Below are 26719 nucleotides of genomic sequence, written 5' to 3' on the forward strand. Positions count from 1 at the left end.
TTGCTGTTGAGCCACACCCGGTGGCGCTCAGGGATCACTCCTGGTGATGCTCAGAGGTCCATCTGGGCAGGGTGGAGATCGAACCTGGCTCAGCCGCATGCAAGGCAAACGCCTTCCCTGCTGTGCTTATTTCTCCAGCCCAGACAACAAAAAATTCTAATTAGAAAAGAAAAAGTTTTTTTTTTCATTAAGAACAGTTCTTAATTCTACCCGCCACGTCCCAAAGGAAGACACGGAGGAGCCCCCAGACAGAGGATGGAGGTTCAAAACCCAGTCGATCTGAGTCGGCCAGGTCCTCGTCCTGCAGCTGCGAGGATGAGGCGAGGCGGCCCGGTGCCCACCTTCCGTCCCACCCTCCACCCGGCTACTGCGGGGGGCGCGGTTTCCTGAAGGGCGGGCGGGGAGGAAAGGGGGCGCGCCCCCCCACCCCCGTCCCCTAGCGCACGTGACTCTCAAGGCGGGGCGGGGCCTGAGGAAGCCACGCCCCTCGCCACGGAAGCCACGCCCCGGCCCGGGCCGGTTAACCGGCGGAGCGCAGACCTGCGGCGCTGGTGTGCGGAGCTGCGGCCATGGCCACGGTGCGGGAGAAGGCGGCGGCGCTCAACCTGTCGCCTCTGCACAGCCCCGCTCAGAGGCGGCCTCCAGGTAAGGTGCCGCGAGGTGTCGGCGGCTGCGGGGACCGCGCGGGGCGTGGGGGAGCCCTTCTTCCCGTGGCCGGCGCCCGCGCCGTGTGGGCGGACCCGGCTCCGCTCGGGCTGCCTGGGCAGCTGCCAGCGGCGTCCCCCGCAGCGCGCCCGGGCTCCGGCTTTGCGCTCAGTTTCTCCGCGTCCGCTTCCCCGCGCCGCGCCGGTGCGTCCGCCCGCCGCGTGGCCGTGGGGCTCCGGCGAAGTTCCACATCAGCACCTGGACGGCGGCGGCGGGTCTGTGTGGGCTTCGGGGGCTCGAAAGCGCCGAGACTGGGCAAGTTCAGGGGCACGAGCAAGTTCGGTGAGCCCTCCTGCCCTCTTACTAGTCCTCCAAACGCTGGGAGTGACGAGGGGGTTTCTGTTGTCTTCGGTCCCCCCCGCAGAAATCTGGCGTTTAAAAGGTGTTTATTTATTACACTATCTAGATAAGCAGTATGGCTGAACATAGATTTTATTTATTTATTTTTTTGCAACAAAGATTTCTCACGGGGAGTGTCATGACATTGGGAGCGACGTTGGTGAACTCTGCCATGATCTTTGGCGGCAGTTTGTTTAGTTTTCTCTTTCCTTTCAGTGTCCGGATTGAGCGGAGTCGGGTGGTGGGTTCCAAAATTGTGATTCTAGCTCAGCCCCTGCTCAGTGAGACCGAGTTAAGCGCGGCCTGTAACACTTGGAGTTTCCCCAGTTTTCAGATGAGTTTCAGCTCTTCTCCCTTTCTGCACTGCCGAGTGGCACCGTTAGAGGAATTGGTTCCCTGGCTGACCAAAAGCCTGCCTTTTGCACAGTGCCAGCTAGTGAAACGGACTTCTTCCTCCCGGCCACAGTGGTCAGTGAAAACACACAATCTAAGTCCGTGCCACTTCAGTGTCCCCAGTCTTGTGTTTGACTTACTAATAAACCATCCTTTCATTTATTTGGGGGAGACCACATAGGGGCCATGGTCAAGGGCTACCCCCAGTTTGAAGGCCAGGGGTTCCTCCTGACAGCCTCAGGGGTGGTGTGGTGCCAACTTCTAACCCCCCCCCCTTTTTTTTTCTTTTTGGGTCACACCCAGCAATGCACAGGGGTTACTCCTGGCTCTGCACTCAGGAATTACTCGTGGCGGTGCTCAGGGGACCATATGGGATGCTGGGAATCAAACCTGGGTCGGCAGCCTGCAAGGCAAAAGCCCTACCCGCTGTGCTGTCACTCCAGCCCCCACCTTGTAACCCTTTGAGGTGACTCCCTGGCCCAGAATGGTCTCTTTAATCCCTAAAGAGGCAATGATGGGTTGGGAGAAAGAAGCACTTTTTCATTTGCATGTTCCTAAGGACTCTCACAAAATGACTTTCTTCTGCAGATGACTTCCTGACAACTCCATCAGGTTCTCTCCTTGTCTGACTCTTTAAAATCCAATCATAGGGAAAACAGTTTTTTAAATTTTTTTGGGGGGGGGTCACACCCAGCGATGCTCTAGGGTTACTCCTGGCTTTGCCCTCAGGAATTGCTTGGGGAACCATATGGGATGCCAGCGATTGAACTCGGATCAACCGGGTGCAAGGCAAACGCCCTCCGGGCTGTACTGTCGCTCTGCCCTGGGGAAAGTCTTGAAAGGTCTGAGGCCCACTTTCTGAGTTAAAGAAAACCTCACATTTATTTAGGTTTTTATGCCACACCTGGAGGTGCTCAGGACTTTTAGTTCTGTGCTCAGGGAATTACTCCTGGAGGTGCTCGGGGGCCAGTATAGGTTGCTGGGGATCAAACCGGGGTTGGCTATGAGCAAGGCAAGCACAGTACCCACTGTACCATCTCCAGCCCCCAGAAAGCCCCACCTGTCACATACCTCGGGCTTTCTGCATTTGGGAGCAGCTTGTCAGATGGTGCAAGGGGACCTGTTTTCAACACTAAGTAGCTTACTCCCGGCGGGAAGTGCTGGGCAAGAAACCACCCTCCTCTGTAGACCAGGTGCAGCGAGGAGAGGGACCCTCTACCTTTCTCGTTTGCTTGAGTAGCTGCACTTGGAATCTTACCTGTTAGCGTTTGTTAATCTTCCTTCCACCCTTAGGTGCTCACAGCCCCGGGGAGCTCAGTAACAGTAACGGGAGTCTCTGGCACTTGCGACCTGGTCATACTCAGTGTGCTCTAGCAAGCAGCTCTGCGCTTCTGTTTCCCCACCTAGTAGTAACTTCTACCACTTCAAAGGCACTGTCACAACCTTATTAATGGCCCTTTACACGCTAACCTTCCGCAGATACTTTGAAGCCACTTTTTTTTTTAACACAGACAGAAATGTGGCATGTTACCCAGGTTAGCCTTTGTCTACTGTAACTCAACCCCTTGAATTCACATGGTATCACTTTTCCAGAGAGCTCAACATTCTTCCCATATGCCATTTCATTAGTCTCTCTGCATTAAAGCCGGAGCCAGCGCCTACCCTTGATAGATCTCTCAACAAATTTCAAATTGTTCTCACCAGTAGAGATTTATTTTACATGCTTTACGTGCCCTTTTTTCCCCCCCTCAAATAGTCAGCATGACAGCTCGACGGCCAGCCACAAAGAGGAAAATAAACTGAGCCACCAAAAGCAAGTTGCCATAAAAGTTTTGCAATGTTTGTGTTGGTGTTAGGAAGTTTTCCCACATGGTCATAGTTGTCTATTTTTAAGACCTGCAACACATTTCTCTACAATTTTTCTTTTTGTGTGAAATTTTGGTTACACTTTAAGGTTTTCTTCCTTTATCTTGACAATTCTCTTATAGTGTATTAAAGCCTCCCTTAAAAGTTATTAAATAAAATTAGTCCTAAATAATTTAGGATTTGCATATTCATTTGTTTCTTTTGTTGTTGTTTTACTTGGGGACCACACCTGGCAGTGCTCAGGGCTTACTTCTGGCTTTGTATTCAGGGACCACTCCTGGTGAGCTCAGGGTACCACGTGGGGTGCAGAGGATTGAACCTGGATCGACTTTGTCCAAGGCAAGCTATGCTATTGGGCTGGCCCCATATTTGTTAATTTCTAATGAAGTGTGTTAAGTTCTCGGTATTTGTAATGTCTTATCTTTCCTTAGTGTAGTCTTTATTGGGTTGAATACTGTTCAGACTTGACAAGACCTAGCAAGTGTGGACAGGTGAAGGGCAAACTCTTTGAGCTTGGGACTGTTCTCTTGGTTCGAAGAGAAGATTCTCTTTGCTTCTAAAACTTTGGCAGTCGATTTATATTTATACTTTAATAAAAACAATCATCCCGTTAGTACAGAGAGTTCCTGTCTATCACTCAGTTCCCTTATCTTACATTAGTATAGCTTATTTCTCAGAACTACTGATACAATTGATATTAACTAAAGCCCTTACTTTGTTCACATTTCATTAGTTTTTGCCCACTTGTACCCCTTCCTTGCCCCTAGGACCCCATCTTTTTTTTGGGGGGGCAGGGGAGATATTCCTGGCAGTGCTCGGGGTTACTGCTGGCTTTGTGCTTAGGGGTTACTCTTGGTGGTGCTCAGGGAACCATATGAGATGCCAGGGATCGAATCAGTGCCTTCTGGTCTATTTAAAACATTGACTAGATCTGACTCTTCTAGATTATGATGATTTCCCCCTTTTAGTTATCCAAGTTATCCATCTGTTCATTGCTGGCAAGTCAGCTAACTACTTTGCATATTTGTCTCATATAATCTTTATAGTAACTGAGAGAGGGGGAATTGCCTTTGTCTTAGGAGCAGAAAAGGTTGGCAGTTGGCCAGATTGCCTGATAAGTCTAGAATGGAAACAAGAAAGGAAACCATGTCTCTAGGACTCTAAACCTTGTACTCACAGAGACTAGTTCTGTGCCTGCTCCGCTGGCACAGTTCTAAACATTATTCAGTAGCCCCAAGGTTTCTGAACTTTGGTACTACTGACGTTTTGTTTGTTGGGGCTGCCCGGGTATTGTGGGATGTTGAGCAGCATTCCTGGTCCCCTTCTGCCCAGTAGGTGTCACTTGTCCCTCCTCAGTTTGTCACCAAATCTGTTACCAGACATTGCCAAATGTCCAGTGGAGAGTAAAATCACCCACTGAGAACCACTCTTCTTTAAAAATGTTTTAGTAGTTGGAAATAACCTATAGCTAATATATATTGAATAACTGTTGGTTGAGAACAATTTGTAAAGCTGTTAAAGAATTTGAACCTGGGGCTGGAGCGATAGTACAGCAAATAGGGTGTTTGCCTTGCGTGTGGCTGACCTGGGTTTGATTCCCGTTTGATCCCTGACATCCCCATATGGTCCCCTGAGCATTGCCAGGAGTTAATTCCTGAGCTGAGCCAGGAATAACCCTTGAGCATTGCTGGTATGACCCCAAAGCAAAAATAAATAAGTATTTCAACCCTGAAAACTCTTAAGAATATTTGAAAGAAACAGTGCACAAATTCATTGTTTCTAAAAAGCTTTGTGGAATTAAATACTTTTTTCTTTGTGAAGGTAATTTTATTTATTTTTATAAAAACATTGTGAGTTAGGGGCTAGAGCAATAGCCCAGTAAGTAGGGTCTTTGCCTTGCATGTGGCCAACAGGATTTATTCCTGAGTGCAAAGCCAAGAGTAATCCCTGTGCATCGCCGGGTGTGACCCAAAAAGAAAGAAAAACGATCGTGATTTACAAATTTGTACATAATACAGTTGTTTCAGGCATGCTTTTTATTTATTTATTTCTTGGAAGACCAGTATAGTGCACTAGAATGGAAATAGAATTATTTCCAGACATATAATAATAGAATTATTATATGTTTTTTTGGAAGTAGCATGCTCTAGTTATTCTATATGTTTGCCTTACATTGGGATCATATTTATGATGTATAGAGGTTTAAATTTGATGGATAAATCTGGGGGCTGGGCACAGGCTTGCTCTTTGAACCCATGTTCTCCCTTGCACATGTATCTCTCTGTCTGTAGGGCTTTGTTTGCTTATGTTCTCTCTGGAGAAGCCCGTGTTCTCTCTTGAACACATTTCCCTCCTCATCTCTTTACCTCTTTCTGAGCAACTTTCATTCAATAAAAACTATCTTTCTTCACACACACAGACACACACACACATACACACACACAAAATGGGGGCGGGGTGGTTAGATTTTAAATACATGAAAAGAGCAAGTCTTTGCTTTTGAGAAATTGCTGCTGTTGGTCTGGGGGTATGGCTCAGTGGCAGAGAACTTGAGACCCTGGCATTGAGCCCTGGCTCCATGTGTTTTTGTTCCCCAAGCATCTAGCCAGGGGTAACTCCTGAGGTATGGTACACAACTCCCACCAAAAAAAGAAAAGTAACTGCTTCTTTTATTCAGTTTATTACTGTATTACTGTCATCCTGTTGTTCATTGATTTACTCGAGCAGGTGCCAGTAACGTCTCCATTCGTCCCAGCCCTGAGATTTTAGCAGCCTCTCCTTACTCATTTTTCCCAACAGTTGGAGGATCTTTTCAGGGTCAGGGGAATGAGACTTGTTATTGTTACTGTATTTGACATATCAAATACCCTACAGGGAGCTTGCCAGGCTCTTTTTTATGGGTGGGATAATCTCGGTATCTTGCCAGGCTCTCTGAGAGGCATATATATATTTCCCTTTATGAGAATGTGTTCACAGCCATGCGGTCCAAGAATATTATGTTCACTCATGTGTGAGGCTCAGCCCAAGCATGTGGAAAGTGGCCTGGAGCGTGGTGGCAGTTGGGTAGTGGAGGTCGGCTGCTGGGGCTGGGTCCCTTCGGGCGGAGAGGGCTCTCACCCATCCCCTCTGGGGCATCCCTGGTGTAGAGTCCGATGGCATGATTATGGGGGCCTCATTTTATGCTCCCTTCTGGGAGAAGCAGCCGTGAGTTCTGGAGGGTGGCCAATGAGGAGATAATCTGGCCATTGTCTTTTATTCAAATAAAGATAAAATGTCTTGAAAGCAAACCTTGCCTAAACAAAGTACTTCTTAAGAATTTATTAGAGAAATAGAGAATTTGGGTTTTTTTTTTTTTTGGAGGGGGTCACACACAGTGATGCTCAAGGGTTACTCCTGGTTATGCACACAGGACTTAGTCCTGGCAGTGCTTGAGGGACCACAAAGGATGCTGGGGATTAAACCCAGGTAGGCGTGTGCAAGATAAATGCCCTGCCCACGTTACTATCGCTCTGTTGACTAGAGAACTTGTCTAAAGCATTTTTTTTGTTTGTTTTTGAGGCCACACCTGGCAGTGCTCAGAGGTTACATTACTCCTGGCTCTGCACTCAGGAATCACTCCTAGTAGGCTTGGGGGACCATAGGGGATGCCAGGGATCAAACACAGGTCAACCACATGCAAGGCAAACACCTTACCCACTGTGCTGTAATTCTGGCTCCTTAGAATAATTTCTGAGCCACATGTTAGGCCATCTTATAGAAAACTTTTCAATTTAAATAGGGTCAAATGCTTTATGTCTTACCATATTTTATTTGGTATTCATTGCCCCTATGTAAAAGAAAATAGAAAAAACTTGAGTCTCTAAAATCCTGTAATTGGCATTTTAGACCTAACATCCTGCTCAAGGCTTCTGATTCTCTGCTCAGGGATCACTTTTTTTTGCTGGAGATTGAACCATCTGGGGTGCTGAAGTTGAACCGGATCAGCCATGTGTATGGCAAGTGCTTTACCTGCTGTCCTATCTCATCAGCCCCTACAGAGATAGTCTTATCAAGGTTATTTAAGTTGATTTCTAGATATTATGATCCTTTGATCATAATATTTTTGGTGCACACTTAAGGAAATATAAACAAGGATGCATCAAGATGTAAATAGTGATGACTTCTAAAGAATTATCCAGCTTCCGGGAAAGTGAGATTTGTGACCAAGCTAAAGATTAAATTCTGATGGTCAGACTTACAAAGCATTTGTTATAGATGTCTCTTGAATCCTGTTTAGAAATCACAATAGTTTGTCCATACGGGGCTGTGTCTTCAAGGCAGTGTTTTTATTTTTCAGTTCATAAATATGTTTCATAAATTCAGATGATAAACACATTTCAAACCAGCTTGTGGGGGAATCTGTGTTCATCAGGTGAAGTCAGCACTTTAAAAAACAGGTTATCCAGGTGTGGGTTTTGGCACATTTACTTGTCAGATTCGGGGTATGTTCTGTATTAAAGTATCTGTAAGACCATGAGTTACTTTAGGTCTGTGGGTGGTGGTGCTTGAAGGAAAATATCCCAGCGTGCAGTGCTTGGGAATGAATGGTCAGTGAGCGCAGAGGGGACCTGAGCGGGCTGGGTTGTATCATGCCTGGGGAACTCTGGGAGTACGGTGCGGCCCACAGGTGCCCACTGTCCTGCTCTAACCTGTTCTTTAATCTTCTGTACCTTGCTATTCAACCTGTAAAACTTCCTGATTTCCCACCTTTACGAAGCAAGTTAATATGGGGAAATTTATTCTGTATTTCTTAATCCCCCTGGGAAGATTAGTCTTTTCAACGTCACAGGTTGTCTGTCCCCTCCCTTTTCCCTCCTTAGCAAATGACTCAGCCTTATCTTTTAGGATTTGTATGCTAACCTACCTGTAGCTCAACCATTACCTGCTTTTATTTATTTATTTATTTATTTATGGCTTTTTGGGTCACACCCGGTGATGCACAGGGGTCACTCCTGACTTTGCACTCAGAAATTACTGCTTGAGGTGCTCGGGGGTACCATATGGAATGCTGGGATTCGAGCCTGGGTTGGCCGTGTGCAAGGCAAACACCCAAACCCTCTGTTCTATTGTTCAGTTCCCCCCCCCCTTTTTTTAGAGGTTCTATTTATTTATTTATTTATTTGGTCACACGTGGGGATGCTCAGGGGTTACTCCTGACTCTGCACTCAGGAATTACTCCTGGCGGTGCTCGGGAGACCATATGGGATGATAGGGATCAAACACGGGTCGGCTGCATGCAAGGCAAACACCCTCCCGTTTGTGCTATCACTCTGGCCCTACAATTTATGCTTTAATATTATCACTAGCCCTGACATCTATTTCACTGATACATAAAGGCAGCCTAATCTCTACAAAGTTTTATCCTACTATTTTCCTTCACTGTTTTACCCTTGTACACTGGATTGTATATGTTACAGAATTTCTGATAAACTACTGTATTTCTTAATCCCCCTGGGGGATTAATATTTTTTTCTATTTTGGTTTTTTTGAGTGGTACTTAGGGCTTATACCTGGCTCTGCACTCAGGGATCACTCCTGATGGTGCTCAGGGGAACATATGGAGTGCTGAGGATCTAACTTGGGGTGACTGTATGCAAGGCAAATGCTCTACCTGATTTTAGGAGCAGTGACTACGAAGTTTGAAATACTGACTAAGGGTTCACAGACCTTAAAGTTTTTGTTTGTTTTTGTAATTTCATTAGCTTGCTGAAAGCTCTTTCATTTAATTCAAGTCTCCAATGAAAAGGTTAATAAAAAATTATCTGGTGGCAGACTTTTAGTATGCTTAAATACTAGAAAAAATATTTTTTATTAGTTGTATTCATGAGTGCAAATTTTTTGGTTTTGGGTCATATCCAGCAGTGCTCAGGACCCTAACCCCCCCCCAAATAAAAAATCCCAAAACCCTCTCAAAATCTTTCCCCAAATCTTATCTTGTAAAACAAAGGTAAATAAGATTTTCTTTTAAAAAATAATTTCAAAAAAGTTACCAGGATTAAATAAGAGAGGTTCAGAGTGATAGTACAGCAGGTAAGGCGTTTGCTTTGCACGCGCTGACCTTGGTTCAATCACCAGCATCCCATATGGTCCTCCCAAGCACTGCCAGGAGTAAGGCCTAGCATTGCCAGATGTGGGCAAAAAAACAAAAACAGAAACAAACAAAAAAAGGATTAAGTGAGAGAAAGCAAAGCTTTTCATGTTGTCAGTGCTCAGTTAACATAATAATAAAATGACATTTGGAAATAAACTACAAAGCAAATATTTAACTTCATTTAACTTTCAGCTATGAGTTCTAGTATTTGGGAAAGTTAGGAATAGGAACTGCCAGCACTCCTTTTATTGATTGTGTTTGGAAACAGTACAGCTATCCTTGAGTTCTAGATATCAGGAATGACTTGCACATATTTTGAGATTCCATTAAATGACTGATTCTGACTCTGTTCCATAGACACTAAATACTGTAGCATAAATGACATGCTAATAAATTATCCCTGTGCCTTTGGTGTTGGAAACATATTCACAAACAGTTTCTCTGTGTGTTATTAGTTTTTACGATAAAGATGTTCAAATACTCTCTAGAGAGTATAGCCCATGCTTGAGACTCACCTGTTTGACGCCTAGAATTGCATGATCACCCCAAGATCCAGTGACCTCCTGGCAAGGGCCTAACATTAAATAGGAGCCACATATCCTCCAGGCAACACTGAAGATGCTCTTTAAAACACACACACACATACACACACACACACACACACACACACACAGAGTTCCTAGTAGCAACCAAATTCCACTGGTGTAAATACAACCCACAGGTTCTCTATACTCCCATGTTTATTGTAGCACAAAGATAAAGTTTTTAAAATCCCAATATTATGACTGCCTCATTAAGTGGAAGGTTTTTCCATTTGTTTTGGGGCCACACCTGACTCTTGTGCTCAGGGGCCACTCTTGGAGGTGCCTGGGAGAAACCATAGGTGGTGCCAGGATGCTAACAAGGGCCTTGACCTTTATACTAGCTCCCCAGCCCCTAGTGGAGTTCTGAAGTTCTTCATGAAGTCATCCTTGCTTTCACCTTACCCTTTCTTTTTCCTTTCTTTCTGTTTTTTTGGGGGGGCCTAGCCCAGCTGTGCGTCATGCTCTGGGGGGCTGCTCTGAAATGGTTGGGGGTGTGCGGGGTGGGTATGTAGTGCAGGGATAAAACCCAGGCCTGCAGCATGGAAAGCATTGCCTCTTGCCCTTTGACCTCTTTCCCACATCCTACGGTGTGTTGATTTTAAGTTATTTAATTACAATGCTCTTTACTTACTTTTTATTTTTGGTAGAGGTGTTACTCCTAGCTCTGTGTTCAGGAATTACTCCTGGCATTTCTCAGAGGACCAGATGGGGTACTTGGGATCGAAGCCCCCACTGGCTACATGCAAAGCAAGTGCCCTCACACTATAGTATCACTACGGCTCCTCTCTTTATTTCTTACTAAGAGAAACTTGGTTTGGCCTTCTACCCTCTTTTCAAAAAAAGCCCAAACAAACAAATAAATAAATAAAAAATCAGTCTGCACCCCACCCCCAACCTATCTTCTTTATTTGAACAAAAAATTTTTAAAAGCACCGGAGGCTCTTACCACTCTCCCCCACCCCCGTCATTCCAAAACACCCCCAGAGTCAGTAGATACCTCTCTGGAATGATGTGGATTGCTTCCCTTTTAAGACTAAGACGGTAATGTTCGCAACTTCTCTGTCAGGATGTCCTAAAAATAAATAAATACACTCGACAGAAATGGGGGCTTGGGGAAAAATAAGAATCACTGAATAGCCAGAGGACCGCAGAAAAGCATGGTAACATCTCAAAGGATATTCTGTTGTTTATATAAAAAGTCTCACCATTCAGAAAGCCACCAAGCTGATTAGCTAGATTCTGCTCTACCCGTTTTCTAAAGCCTATGCTCCATTTTCCTTTCAGTGTTTCTCCTTTGTAGTTTATTAAATACCAACTGATTACAATGATGGGAAAATGTGATCTCTTTGAAAGCATGTTTTCTTTCTTTCTAGATTAAAGTCATGCTTTATTTCTTCTGGCTTTCCCTATCTTCCTAGTAGCTTGTAAGCTCCTCCTGGGCAGGAACCAAAGTGTTTGTTTACTCTGCTTACAAAATACTTAAGTCATCAGCCATGGGCCAAAGCAACAGTACCTTGCCCACAGCTGACCCGGGCTTGATCCCAGCACCCCATTTGGTTCCCGGAGCCCCGGCAGGAGTGATCCCCGAGCACAGCCAGGTGTGACTCAAAAACAACAACCAACTGCCCGCCTGCCCCCCCAAAAAAAAAACCCAGCAAAGCAAAATCCGGGGAAGTTTAAGAACATTAATTGATTTCAGCAACTATTGTGCGTATATACCTATAACTGTACCTACCTACGTATCTGAAAAATAATTGAAGTCAAAGTCCGTCTGTCATACCCAGGTCCACCCCCTCCGTTGTGTCTGGAAGTCATACTTCCCCTCTGGGGCAGCAGGGCTATCTCCTAGGGCTCCTCAGATGGGCAGATAATTACATGTGAGGCTCTTCATGGCGTTCTTAGCAAACAAGTCCTCCTTGATCTCCTCCACCCAAGCCCCATCTCCTCTCTTCTCTCATCTCACTTCCTGTTGTTCTCTGCCCCGATCACTCACTCAGGCCATCCCTCCCTCCTTCCTGTCCTAGCAGAGCACACTCTGTCATCGGGCCCGTGTTCTTTCTAGTGTCCGCCTTTCCCTGGATAGCTGGGGAGTGCATCCTGGGCTTCTCAGGTTTCCTCTCAGATCACCTTGTCAGAGAGGTCTTTGCTGGCATCCTTACACATGTAGCATCTTCTTTCTTTCGTATTTTTATTTTTCTTCCTATTACTGATCTAACATGTGTGTTGTCTATATCATCCCTCAAGACATAAATCCAGAAGAATAGGGATTTGGGGCCTGAGCTATATAATAAAGACCTGACATGTGGCCGACCCACGTTTGATCCCCAGCACCACATATAGTCAGTCCCTTGAGCCTTGCCAGGAGTGAGCCCTGATAGGAGTAAGCCCTGAGCATTCCCAGATGTGTCCTCCCCACCCCCCCCCCCGAAAAGGGAATAGAAACCTAACTGTGATCACTATTGTGCTCTAGCAAGAACAGTGTTTAATGTATGGTAGGCACTCATTTTTAAAATTTTGTTATTAACAATTCACTGTTGTAGTAACAAGCCACCCTCATAATTGTTCCTTACTAGCAACTTTGGAAGTTGACACTCTTTGCTTCCAAGTTGCTTAGAAAGGGCCCTAATTATAGATAAACAAAATTTCTTTATCATAATTTTTCCTGTTCCAGGTTTCAGTGTGGCCCAGAAGCCATTTGGGGCTACGTATGTGTGGAGCAGCATTATAAACACTCTTCACACACAAGTCGAAGTGAAAAAACGAAGACATCATTTAAGAAGACACAATGACTGTTTTGTTGGTTCAGAAGCTGTCGATGTCATTTTTTCTCACCTAATTCAGAACAAATATTTTGGTGACATAGATATTCCTCGAGCCAAAGTGGTGAGAGTGTGCCAAGCACTGATGGACTATAAAGTATTTGAAGCAGTTCCAACCAGAGTCTTCGGAAAAGATAAGAAACCCACCTTTGAAGATAGTAGTAGCAGCCTTTATAGATTCACGACGATACCCCACCAAGACAGTCAATTAGGCAAAGAAAACAAGTTGTATTCACCTTCTCGGTTAGTATGTGTTGGTAGACCTTCAGGATCTATCAGCAAGATTTTGTCTGCTGTTAATGAGATGCTCACTGGTTTTAAATTACTTTGAACCAGTTAATTAGGCTAATCTGGGTCTGTGGATAAATTTGATGGCTGTTATCTCCTAGAGTTCTTGTGTGCTCACATTTTGCACTTAACAGAAACCACCATTTATTTTTTTATTTCTCTGCTTTCAAGTTCTAATTTCAGAATGGACCAGGGTTAGAGTTGAGACACAAAGCAGTATGAGAACCAAGGGGAATGAAGGTATGTTCTCATGTCACGAGAATCCACGTGGTAATGTGAACTCTGAAAGGCACATGAGAGCCAGAATTCAGAGGGTTGCATGTGACATACTCAGGAGTTTACAGTTCACCAGTCAGGTGTGGAGGAGGCCCTGGAGGGATTGTTAAACCCAACAAGATTGTATTTTTGAAAGACTGTCCCAGCAGCTCGCTCGAGAGAGCCTGGTGGAGACAGCTGTGGGCGTCTGCCCCAGGTCTGCAGATGAGCACCTCAAAGAGCAGCAGTAATAAATAGCAAAGAGAAAAAGTACGGAGAGCAGCTGGGAACAGATCTGTAGCATCCAGTGAGCTGAAAGTGCTTCAGTTGATAAATTCATAATGAACTTATTTTTCATAACACAGATCTTTGCCCTTTATTCCCATCAGCTATGTACAAGTGCCTGTGTAATCAGTGCTCTGAAAGTTGAGGTTAGATCCAAAATCAGTTTTTGTGTATTCACTTTAAGGTTGTGTTTTTTTTTTTTTTTGCAGGGGTTGTGGGGGCTGGGGAGGTGGAGCTCCAGGGATCATGCAGTGCCAGGGATGAAACTGGGGGCTACAGCATGCAAAGTACATTGAGCCATCACCCTGGCCTGTCAAATATTTTCACACTTTACATAACACGAGAACATTGTTTCTATATAAGGAATGTAAAAACATCAAAGGCAGTGTGAACATATTGCACTGGCAGGTCTGCATGCCTTCTCTGAAACCCTTGGGCCCAGATGTGTTTAGGATTTTGGACTTCTTGGGGGAGAGGAGGTGGGTTGGGACCATATTCAGAAGTGCTCAGGGGGGCAAGAGCAATAGCCCAGTGAGTAGGGTACTTGCATTGCACGCAGCCGACTCAGATTCAATTCCTGGCACCCCATATGGTCTCCTGGGCACTGCCAGAAGTAATTTGAGTGCAGAGCCAGGAGTAACCCCTGAGCATTGCTGGCTGTGGGCCCCTCTTCTCCCAAAAATGAAGTGTTCAAGGGCTATTCATGGGTCTGCTCAGAACTGACCCCTGACCATTGCTGGTGGTGCTGGAGTTTGAACTAGGGTTGGTCACATGCAAGGCTAGAACTATCTCTCTGGCCCCAGGAATTCTGTTTTAGTTTTTTGGGAGGGGCACATCTAACTGTGCTCGGGGCTTGCTCCTGGCTCTGCACTCAAGGATCACTCCTGATGGGCCCAGAGGACCATGTGGGGTGCCAGGAACTGAACCCGGGTGGCAAGCACCCTGCCTGCTCTTCTATCTCTCAAGCTCTTGACCCCCTGAATTTTGGAACGTTGGAATTTTAGAAAGGTAAATTGTATATATTTGTTACAGGACAACCTTTGAAGGTACTGGAACAACATGCAGCGTTAACTCAATAAAAGATGAGTTAATAAAAGACTAGAACAGATTAAAGATAGATTTTGTCATTATGATAGCTCTGGATCAACGTGATTTTTTCAGAGTCTTAGGCCTTCAGAGATGTGGAGAAAGGACTGAAGGACCTGGGCAGGGAAAGTCTCAGGCAGGCTGGAGCACAGACCTCAAAGGCAGGAGCCGCAGGTTCAATCCTCTGAGCACCTCTGGACACGGCCCCAAAGCAAAAAAAGGATTGTAAATCTATATTTGGAAAGTGATAGGCACTACCTTCAAGTAAAGCCTCCATAGTAGACATAATTGATAAAAAATAGCATAATGTAAACTTGATGATGTTTTAAAATTGGAGACTAAAATTTTTATTATTGAATGTTTTTTGTTTTTGTTTTTGTTTTTATGATTTAGGGGGCACATTCCCCTGTGCTTAGGGGATACACCTGGCTCTGTACTCCGGGGTCACTCGTGTGTGGTGCTGGGGTTGGCTGCATAGAGGACAAGCACCTTAACCACTGTATTGTCTCTCTGACTCCCTGAATTTATTAACTATAAATATTTAAAGAAAAATTTATTGAGGAGTGCACTTTTTAAAAAAAATACTTTTTATTGAGGTACAGTAATTTACAAAGCTATTCATAACACCCAACTTTACGACCAGTCATGATCAAATTTCATGTGTACAATTTTCCCAACCTCAATCCCATCACACCAGTATGAGAGATCAACTCCCATCTGGGCACTGGGGCCAGAAGGGGTACCAGGGACCAAACCCAGATCAGCCACATTTTGCAAGGCAGACACCATAACCGCTGTCCTATAACTCTGGCTCTGAAGTGTGTATTTTTGAGCCTCAAAAGAAAGATGGAATATTTCTATGTTTCTACACTTCTAATATGCATTTGTTGTGGTTTTACCAATAAACTTTCCAGAAACCCTCTAAGTTTGGAAGTACTAAAATATTTATGTGAGCTTGTTTATAAAAATTGACGATCAAATAAACTCACTTTAGGTATGCAGATACATTATGTGAGTCATCTGATATCAAATCGGCAAGTTTAGAGGACCTGTGGGAAAATCTGAGTTTACAGCCAGCGAACTCTCCTCGCATAAATATCTCTGCAACCTTGTCTCCCCAAGGTAAGTGAAAGATGACATGATTATTAGAAACCTCTCTTCATGATAGTTGTTTAACATTTTTCAGTCTTAACCTTTATTAGAATTTAAATATTCAACCACAAAGAAAGAGCACACTGTATTAAAGCCATTTAAATTAAGTTTTAACAGAGGTCTATTATCTTTAACAAATAGATCAGTGTTGCAATTCTTGAACACTGACTTTTGTCCTATCAGCTGGCAGAGATTCAGGTCTGAAATGTTTGGCATGCAGATTTTTATTTGAATTGTGCTTTCACATATTTCTTTCCCTAATATTGTATTTAGGTTAAATAAAAATAGAAAATTACATTAAAAAATTAACATAGGCTTTTTCGTGTTTTTCCTTGTCTGTGGCAGTGGAATGTAGCTTAATGACTGATTTCCACCTTCCCTCCCTCTTTTCAGTTGTGGAAACCTTGAGTGGAATAATCTGCAGTCAATGGTTTTAAGCCAGTTTTCAGCTTCAATGAGTCATTCTTTCTTCCAAAGTCCTTATTAACATGTTATATGACTTGATCTCTTATCTCTAACATTCTGCTTTTTATAGTACAAAGAATGAGAAGAATTCCTGTGTTCAAAGTCTATTCTCCTAGATCTTAAAAAATAAATTTTGAATTGTTTAACTTTGTTATAAAAATTCACTCTACAAGGTTGGGTTTTTTTTTTCTTCTTGCCATAAATTTATTAGCTTAGACCTGCCTTGACAAATATTGTGGTGATGAGCCATTTACTAGTTATTAACTGATACTTTTCACCTTGTCATTTTCCTATTAGTTATTAATGAAGTATGGCAAGAAGAAACAATTGGGCGTTTACTTCAACTTATAGATCTTCCACTTCTTGACTCCTTACTCAAACAGCAAGTGACTGTATCCAAAATTCCTCTACCTAAGAGGCAGCCTGACTTGGTCAACAGTAATTATTTGGATCGAGGGATTCTCAAGGCTTACGGTGACTCTCAGTATGTAGAAATACATGGTGCCAATTTGATGTGTTTGTATGAAGATTCTAGATAATGGCTTCATGATCTTTTGGATTCTTCTAGGATCAGTGAATGTGTTCATTTGGTATTGGTATTTGGGAAGGTGAAGAACAAAATTACCTTTTTAAAGATAGAAAACGTTTTTTTTCATACTCATTTCACATCATTTACTTCCATGTCAAGTGCTTGTGTGTGGACTTGTGAGGAACTGTTTATGAGTAAAATGATTATAAGGTGAAGAAAATGGTAATGTCCCATCCTGGTAAATATGTCTTACTGTCTGTTCTTCAAAGGAATCCAAGATAAAATTGACAGATTTTACAAATTGTCTTTTTGGAAGAAGGCAGGGAATGCCACACTCAGAGGTACTCAGGGATTACTCATGACAGTACTCAGTGGGACCGTGCTGTGCCAGGGGTCAGTCAGTTTGGGGTCAGCTCATGCAAGGCAGGTATCTTATCCTCTCTACTATCTCTCCAGACCGAATTCTTATTTGTTTTTGTTTAGCTTTTGTTTGGGGGCCATTCTCCGCTCTGTTGCCCCCCTCCCTGTGTTTGGGATCTAACCTGGGGATGTAACCTGGGGCTCCAGGCATGCCAAAGTACCTGCTTTGGCTCTCCCCTGCCTTTTTTTTTTTTTTGAGCCAGACCAGGCAGGGCTTCAGTACTATATGGGGTGCCAGGGATCACATCCAGGTCAGCCGCATGCAAGGCGGGCACCATATCTGCTGTACTCTCCCTCCAGCCTTTTTTTGGGGGGTCACACCCACCAATGCACAGGGGTTACTCTTGGCTCTGCACTCAGGAATTACTCCTAGCGGTGCTCAGGGGACCACATGGGATGCTGGGAATCGAACTTGGGTTGGCCTCGTGCAAGGAAAATGCCCTACCCGCTGTGCTATTGCTCCAGCCTCCTCTCCAGCCTTTTAAGCCATTTTCCTGGCTCCCAGATTTGGCAGATTCTTAAACTTCTTTGACTGCATACACTCTTACACACCTATAACACCTCTTGAATATGTACTTTTTAGTTCACTAGTTCTTTTCTTAAAGAAATACAGCACAGTAGTTCTTGCTCTCACCTGTGACTGCACCCCTGAATATAAATACTAAGATATGAAGGTTTCTCATGCTAAGTAATTATGATATTTTTAGTTGTGTTTTTTTTTTTTTGCTTTTTTTTTGGGTCACACCCAGCGATGCTCAGGGGTTACTCCTGGCTTTGCACTCAGGAATTACTCCTGGCAGTGCTTGGGGGACCATATGGGATGCCGGGGATCAAACCCGGGTCGGCCGCGTGCAAGGCAAACGCCCTACCCGCTGTGCTATCGCTCCGGCCCCTTTAGTTGTGTTTTTTATTATTTTTCTAGCTTATTTAAATGTTAATTGTTTTGCTTTAGAAGCAGAGTTCAACTTAGTTCAAAAATGGTAGGACTCTTTCTTTTCTTTTTCAAAGCCAGGGTTCAAACACAAGCATTGAGCAATGTGCTCTACCACTAAGATATATCTTGGCTCTGAAAGAAAGGCAGCTTAAAACCTTATGTGAGGGCTGGAGCTATGTGCATCATAGAAGGCACTTCCCTTGCATGCAGTCAACGCAGGTTCATTCCCTGGCACCACATAACAGTCCCCTGAGCACTGCCAGGAGTAATCTCTGAGCACAGAGCCAGTTACAAGCCCTATGCACAGCTGGGTATGGCTCCCAAACAAAAAGAACTCTTAACGTGAAAGTTAACTTTAACACATTAGTTGTTGAATGCTGCTTATGTAAACAGGAACAGTATTCTGCAATTTAAGTTGCATGTATACATTCTGAAATAGTATGTTAAAACCTTTTATAATTACTAAATTTGAAATAGATAACTGACCTTTCATGAGGCTGACCCTGGTTTGAATCCCCAGCAATCTCACAGTTACCACTCCTGAGTACAGTGCCAGGAATAGCTCCTGAGCCCCTAAGAATATGCCCCCACCCACCCCAGCCTCCTGATCTCCCCCACCCCTAACAACAAAAATTGTTGTTCTGCATCCATTGCAGAAGAGAAATAGGTTAATTTGTGTGTGTGTGTGTGTGTGTGTGTAGTTGGGGCAGGGATTGGGTCACACCAGCCGATGCTCAAGGCTTACTCCTGGCTCTGCACTCAGGAATCACTACTGGTGATGTTCAGGGGACTATATGGGATGCTGGAGATCGACACGGACTGGCCGCATGCAAGGCAAGCGCCCTGTCCACTATACTATCACTCCAGCACTGAGAGATGTTTTTTTCTTTTTTTTTGGGGGGGTCACACCTGGTGATGCACAGGAGATGCTTCTGGCTCTGCACTCAGGAATCACCCCTGGCGGTGCTCAGGGGACCACATGGGATGTTGGGAATCGAACCCGGGTCGGCCGTGTGCAAGGCAAACGCCCTACCTGCTGTGCTATTGCTCCAGCCCCACTGAGAGATGGTTTTTAAAACAAAAGAAATTAAGAAAAACAAAATCTGTATATATATCAACCAAATGAATGTTATTTTATTTCTTGAAGTGTAGCGTGTTTTTGAAGTTGCCCAGCTGGCATTTTACTGGAAGTGGTAGTTAATATTTAATTGTTTTGAAACTTTACCTTCTTCTCTAGCCAGAACAAGGAAGGATAGGTCATACACAGAACTCTGAAGTAAGCCACATTATAGTAGAAAAATAATGGTGAAGACACTTCAGCAGCACTTATGCCGAAGTTCGACTGACAGAGAAGATTAGCATGGTTCTATTCTAGGATAATATACAAATTTGTGAAATGTTATATATGTTTTAAAGAGGGTGGGAGAGGGGAAATGCTGGTTTAAAAGTCAGTTCTGGGATCTTGTCTCATCTTGCCTTGGTACCCTGAGCAAGTAAATTTAGAGTTCCTGGGCTTGTAAATTTTGCGTTTTTTATTTTATTTTTTATTTTTGAGCCTCACCCCACAGTGCTCAGGGCTCACTCCTGACTCAGGGATTATTCCTGGTAGAGTTCGGGGGACCATAGGTGGTGCCAGAGATTGAACTCAGTCAGCCATATATAAGGCAAGGACCTTACCCACTGTACTATCTCTCTAGCCCCATAGAGATTTTTTTAAAGTAAAGTTTGAATTTTGATATACTATAAGTCTGAACTGTCAATAACTTGTTCTTTAAAGGGAAAATATGACAGTTCAAACTATTTCCCTGGGATATACAACCTCGTTGTATAGCAATAACTGGATTGTTGGGACTGGCAATAGAGTACAGCAGATAAAGCACTTGCTTGCACACAGCTGACCCAGGTTCAATCCCTGGAATCCCATATGGTCCCTCAAGTACCACCAGGAGTGATCCCTGAGCACAGCCAGGAGTGACCCTTAAAACAAATAATTGTGCTTATCTTTTTTTAAGTGCATAGAAATTTGCTCTGCTAACAAACCTGGAATAGCTAGATAGCTAGTAAATTAGTCACTGTGTGTAATTTGTTCTTCTTTACTTTTTAAAACAACTTTTTTCCCCCATAGGGAAGATGAGTGGCTCTCTGCAGCAATTGACTGCTTGGAATACCTTCCAGACCAGGTGGTGGTGGACATAAGCAGAAATTTTCCTGAGCAACCAGATAGAATAGACCTAGTGAAAGAACTTCTGTTTGATGCCATTGGCAAATATTACAGCAGCAGGGAACCTCTATTAAATCACTTATCTGATGTGCATAATGGAATTGCAGAACTCTTAGGTAAATAAAATCTTACTGGATTCTAGAATTTATCCTTTGGAGGAAGTAGAGAAAAGCTAATTGTTCTCAAAATTTACCAGAGCGATACTGCTTCAAGCTGGGAGATGGTCTGGATAAATCCATGATAAGGAGGTTTACCCCAAAGTTTCTAGGGCTTATTTGGAAAGAGGCTTTATGTAAAGCTTTGGAGGAATCTGACTGCCACAGGGGAATGATGCTCTCATTCACTGGAATTTTAATAAGCAGAGTATTAATTATACTCCTTAGACAGCATTACCATTACCACCTCATTCATCCTCCCATCGGCCTTTATAAAGAAGAACAGACATTTCTGCTTTGACCATTCTTCCTGTGAGCCAGACTGTTCAACTTGATTTGTTGAAAATAAATTGGGGTTCCAGAAAATCTTGTTATTCTCAAGTTGAGATGTATCACAAGATATACCCCTGAAAGGTATTAGTGAAGAACACAGGCTGAGAATTTACAAAGCCAAGAGTTAGATTTAACATCATAGGATTAGTATGTGACAAGGAACTTAGATAGCATCTGCCAATTTTATAATAGGCTGCTTTTTTTGTATGGCCATTCGCGTAATTTCTAGTGTTGTTTTGTTTTGCTTTGGGGAACAGTTTTGAATAAGTTTACTATTTAGATTAATTGGAATTTTCTTCTGTTTAAAGTCATGCTTATTTAAAATTAAAAGCATTTTCCCCCCTTTTGGCTGAAGTGAATGGGAAGACTGAAATAGCACTAGAAGCAACTCAGCTCTTTCTGAAGCTTTTGGATTCCCAAAATAGAGAAGAATTTAGAAGACTACTATATTTCATGGCTGTTGCAGCGCATCCTTCAGAATTTAAGTTGCAGAAAGAAGTAAGTTTTTTGTTGTTATGTCTTTAGTATCTGGTTTGGTGGCTTAGATCCTGTTTCGTGACTCACTGCTAGTGAGTTGATCCTGGTGGTTCTCAATGGTCCTGTGTGCCAGGGATGGAGCCCGGGGCCTCACCACACGAAAGCATGTGCTCCAGCCCTTTGAGCTCTCTCCCTGGCTCTGGACCCTTAGTCCTCCTTGGGGCCTTATCAGATGATTCTATCTTTAGCATCAACTGTGCTGAAATGGGCAATAGCTATGAATACTTGATATTACATCTATAATTTTGAGTATTTTTCTAGTCTGAGACCCATTTTGTTATATTTTTGTAGAGTGACAACCGAATGGTTGTGAAAAGAATATTCTCAAAAGCGATTGTGGACAATAAAAATTTATCCAAAGGCAAAACTGATCTGCTGGTACTCTTTTTAATGGATCATCAAAAAGATGTTTTTAAGGTAAAACTCTTGACAGTAGTTAAGTTGTACTTATGTCATAGATCACTAGGTTAAAATGTGTTTGAATAATTTCCCATCATCTTTTTTTCCCTTAAGATTCCTGGGACTCTACATAAAATTGTCAGTGTTAAACTGATGGCCATTCAGAAGGGAAGAGAGCCGAATAGAGACACAGGTAATCTCAGACACGGTGTTACCACAATCTCCCAAAGATAAATGCCTTTGTTTGAAAAGAGTTGCCGTAGTTGTTAAGCATACAGCTGAACTTAAATAGTCTTCTCATTTACCCAGCCTTGGTAGAGAGTCTCCATGTCCAATGCAACTTGACCAGGGGTTAGCCAGCGAGTTAGCAGAGCTTAGTATTGTCAGTGAGTTTTACAAAATGGGGAAGAAAAATAAGAAGTATAAAAATGATGATTATTAACTTTTTACTTTGAAAACTTCAAGGATATATTTATTGCCAGAGAATTGATCAAGGGGACTATTCTGACCATACACAGAAGACAACCAAAGATGAACTGTTGAATTTACTAAAAACTATTGATGAGAACTCAAAACTGTCTGCCAAAGAGAAGAAAAAAATGCTGAGGCAGTTCTATAAGTGTCACCCGGACATCTTTATTGAATACTTTGGAAACTGATTACTAATGTTTGTATATAATTTGTATGTTTAAAAATTATGTGTCCTAAAGATCCAATCATATTTGTAAGTTTGGGGGTTCTTCTAAATGTGAAACTTTGCAATAAAAAAAATTTTTATAACCATGTGTGCCTGAAATTAAATATTAGTTGGTATATTGCTGCTAAGTATTGACCTCTTTTAGGTGAGCTGATTCACAATTGTGCACAGTACTTGATAGAACAGCATAGGAATTTAAATGATTTTTAAATTCATAGCAGTGTTTACATAAGGAAGTATTAAACATAGGGAAGTCTGTAATTAAATGTTAATAGGAGTGCGGTTTGTACCTTGAAAGGTTCTCCTTCACTACAAGATAGAACTTTAGGCTTTGATCAAGTGAAGATGCTAATTACATAAACTGTATACAAGTCAGAAATTTAATTTACCATAATGCTTTAGAAAACTTTAATATAGTTCAAAGATTATTATGGAAAAACTTCAAATGAATAAAAATTGGAAAGGATAGGAGGCCAGAGAGATAGCCCAAAGGTCTGAACACAGACTTTTTTGGGCTTTTGGGCCACACCCAGCTGTGCTCAGGGGTCATGTCTGGCCATGTTTAAGGGACCATATGGGTTGCTGGGGATTAAACCCAGGTTGACTGCATGCAAGGCAGGTGCTTTACCTGCTGTACTCTCTCTCTAGCCCCTGAGCACAGACTGTGGATGAGGCTTACACTTAATCTTTGTGCCACACAGTCCCCAAAACACCGCCAGAAGTGACTCTCTGAGCACCACCCAGAAATCAAAAAGTGGTGAATGAAATTATACAAGTGAACTTATCATTCAGTTTTAGCAATTGTCAACATGTACCTAGCCTTGTTTTACCCAATCTTCCCACTCATTCCTTTCTCCTACTTCAATGTATTTCAGATATCTTACCCCTTGATCTATAAATTTTTAGCATACATATAAAGATACATTTTTTAAAAGACACAAACCCGCAAGTTTCATAATATCAAATATACTGTGCTGCTCTGCTTTGTATTATAAATTCATGGTGAAAGCTGAAGAATTTCAGCATTTTAATGTTATAAGGGATATGTTCATTAATTATCACCTTAAAAATACTTTAGGGTCGGTCCATCACATTTATATATATATATATATATATATATATATATATATATATATATATATATATATATATATATATATATATATATATATATATATATATATATATATACATATTTGCTTTTTGGGTCACACCTGGCAATGCACAGGGGTTACTCCTGGCTCTGCACTCAGGAATTACTCCTGGCGGTGCTCAGGGGAACATATGGGATGCTGGGAATCAAACCCGGATCGGCCGTGTGCAAGGCAAACGCCCTACCCACTGTGCTATCACTCCAGCCCCATCCATCACATTTTTAGAGGGAGTAAATTTACAGAAACTGAGCTACTTCAGAAAATAGTAAATTTAAAAAAGAAAATTTTAAACACTTTCTTTTTGTTTTGGGGCCATACTTGGTGGCACTCAGGGGTTACTGAGGGATCTCTCAAGGATTACTCTTGGTGATGCTTGGGAGCCATGTGGGATGCCAGAGATTGAACCCACATCGGCCACGTGCAAAGTTCAAACCAGGTTTGATCATCTGTGTGCGAGCACCTTACTGTGTTCTACTCCTTGAACTATCTCCTCTGGCCCCAACTACATAAAAAGAATGTATGTAAGCAAAACAGGTCTCCAACTCACACCAGCATTACAGGAAGCATTTCCAATGACGAGACATCTGAATACAGGATACAGTTTTAACAGAACACGTGCTAGGAAAGGGATTTGGAGATTCTATTATATATCCCATTAAAGAAATTTAGCATTTCATCCAATTCTGTTATTATTTTTGTCTTTGTGCCACACCTTCCTCCTGCTGCTGAGGGGTCACTCCTGTCACTCCTGAAAGCATCGGGGGGTTGTATGTGGTGCCATGGATTCAAACCAGGCTGCACTAGTATGCCCAGGGCCTATCTTCTGTCCTCTCTGGCCCCTTGAAATCTGTTTTTAATTTAAACATCTTCAGGTATCAGGATATTTAGAGGCCCATGAGATAATACAGTAGATAATATGCTTGCCTTGCACAAGACCAAACCAGGTTCAATCCCCAGGACACCATATGGTCCCTTGAGAGTCAGCAGGAGTGACCCCTGTGTGCAGGGCCAGGAGTAAGTTCTGAGCACTATCAGGTGTGGCCCCAGAACAAAGGGATATTTTGTTTATTATATATATATATCTAATGGGGATATAATTGGTATAAGTTTTATGCATATGAGAATGATTTAATATGTTGTATTTATTACAAAAGTGCTAGGTCTGTATTATTAGGAGGGAAGGCTATGTGTGTGTCTGTGACACCCAGTGGTGCTTAGGAATCATTTCTGATGATTCTTGGTTATAATATTTAGTGTTAGAATTGAACCATGCAACCCTGTATTATCTCTGGCCTCCAGTGAAAATATTTTTAATTGTGATTAAGACTTAAGATTTGGTGCTAATCAACTTTTCATATGTGTATGAGTATTAAATGCAATTGCTGTGATATATTATGTTCTCTCTCTCCCCTCCCCTTCCTCCCCCTCCTCGCCCGTTCCCTCCCCGACCCCTCCCCCCCCACCCACCACACACACACACTCTGGGATCAGGGATTACTCTTAGCAGAGCTCATCTGCCAAGGATCAAACCCAGGTCAGATGTGTGCAAAGCTAGTGCCTTATCTATTGTACTATTTCTCCAGCCCTGGAAGTTTGTACCTTTTGGTTCACTTTTGAACCTTTTGATTCACTTTTGATTCACCTCACCTATTTTGCCTATCCAAATCCTGCTTCTGGAAACTACCAAGCTTTTCTGTGTGTCTATGAGCTTGGATTTTTTTTTTTTTTTTTGCTGGCATGCTTGTATGCCATATCATGCAGCATTTGTCTTTCTCTGACTTCACTAGAACCTGAATAGACTTTGAAGGCATACTGACAAATGGTGAGGGTTTTGGGTTTTTGTTTGTTTGTTTTGCAGTAATGGGAATCAAACCCAGGGGCTCACACTGCAAGTGCTTTATCACTGAGGCATTCCTTCAGTCCTGTCTTTTTTTTTTTTTTGAGGAGTACCAAAGCAGTGCTCAGGAGGCTGAGGGGTCCCAATAGCAATTTTCAGCCCTTAAGGCCTGTGGTTTAATGAAGAGTCCGAGCATCAAGACCTGCAGTGCTGGGATTTTTAGAGTCACCTCTATGGCATTGAGTCTCCACGGTCACAGCCCGGGCTGGTGCTCAGGGGGATCATGTGGTGCTCGGGGCAAGTGGGTGAAGATTGGAGGTGGGCAAGAGGTCATGCAAGAGGTCATGAGAATGTGGGGATCCAACATAAGACCTCACACATGCTTAATTTATATTCCCCACACCAAGTGGCCTAATAAGAAAGGGCCAATGGAAATTTTTTCCTTTCTAGAACACAACATAGAATTCTCCAGTACTCATTGTGTCTATGAACTACCTGAGTTTGTGGAACCCTCATGGGTACCATTTTCCACATCCTTTAAGCCTCCACCTTCAGCTTTTCAAGGGCCAAAGTTTCACTCTTAGTTCTATGTGTAGTGGCCACCAAAGTTTCACTCTTCTAAGTGTAGTAGTCACTTAGATGACCGCCCACACTCCCTCTGCCACCCTTCCCAATGAAACACATTCTGTGCCATTAAAGTGAGGCTTGACAGTGGTGGGCCTGACTATTACTCTCAGCAGGTGCACCTGCCAATGGACCCAGGGCCTCATGCCAAAGTAGCGTGCATCCCTGGCTAGGAGTAACTATTATTGTGAAAGTAACACTGGTTTTCCATAGTGCTGCTTATGCTTTTGGCATACAGTTATTGCACCTCCCACCCTCAGATACCCAAATCCTGCCACTCCTGTCCTTATGCATGATATTTGAGGGGAGGGGGCACACACAGCATACTCAGGGCTTACTTCTGGCCCTGTGCTCAGGGAGCACCCATGGCAGTGCTCAGGGACTATACCGTATGCAGATATTGAACCGGAGTTAGGAAACATCTTCCCTATCCGGCCCCCCATGTGCGACATTTTTTTCTTTTTGGGGGGGCCACACCCAGTGGTGCTTAAGGCTAATTCTTTTTTTTTTTT

At 43.1% G+C, this 26719-nt stretch overlaps 1 protein-coding gene across 1 annotated transcript; it reads left to right on the forward strand.

Annotated features, from left to right (window-relative positions):
- The first annotated feature begins 535 nt into the window (after window positions 1-535).
- Window positions 536-22659, forward strand: DEPDC7 (DEP domain containing 7). Its single transcript, XM_004607884.2, has 9 exons — window positions 536-645; window positions 12689-13079; window positions 15745-15872; window positions 16665-16851; window positions 20376-20587; window positions 21315-21457; window positions 21788-21913; window positions 22010-22088; window positions 22361-22659. Exons 1-9 carry the CDS (start codon window positions 570-572, stop codon window positions 22552-22554), a joined length of 1536 nt encoding a protein of 511 aa, XP_004607941.2. The 5' UTR covers window positions 536-569; the 3' UTR covers window positions 22555-22659.
- The last annotated feature ends 4060 nt before the right edge of the window (window positions 22660-26719 follow it).

Source organism: Sorex araneus, chromosome 6, assembly GCF_027595985.1.
Source record: "Sorex araneus isolate mSorAra2 chromosome 6, mSorAra2.pri, whole genome shotgun sequence".
NCBI classification, from domain to species: Eukaryota; Metazoa; Chordata; class Mammalia; order Eulipotyphla; family Soricidae; genus Sorex; species Sorex araneus.

Coding starts and splice junctions, on each gene's coding strand:
- DEPDC7 (XM_004607884.2), top strand. CDS start 570: ATGGCCACGGTGCGGGAGAAGGCGGCGGCGCTCAACCTGTCGCCTCTG. Junction 16,852..20,375: donor AAGGCTTACGGTGACTCTCA/GTATGTAGAAAT, acceptor TTTCCCCCATAG/GGAAGATGAGTGGCTCTCTG. Junction 21,914..22,009: donor ATCAAAAAGATGTTTTTAAG/GTAAAACTCTTG, acceptor TTTTCCCTTAAG/ATTCCTGGGACTCTACATAA.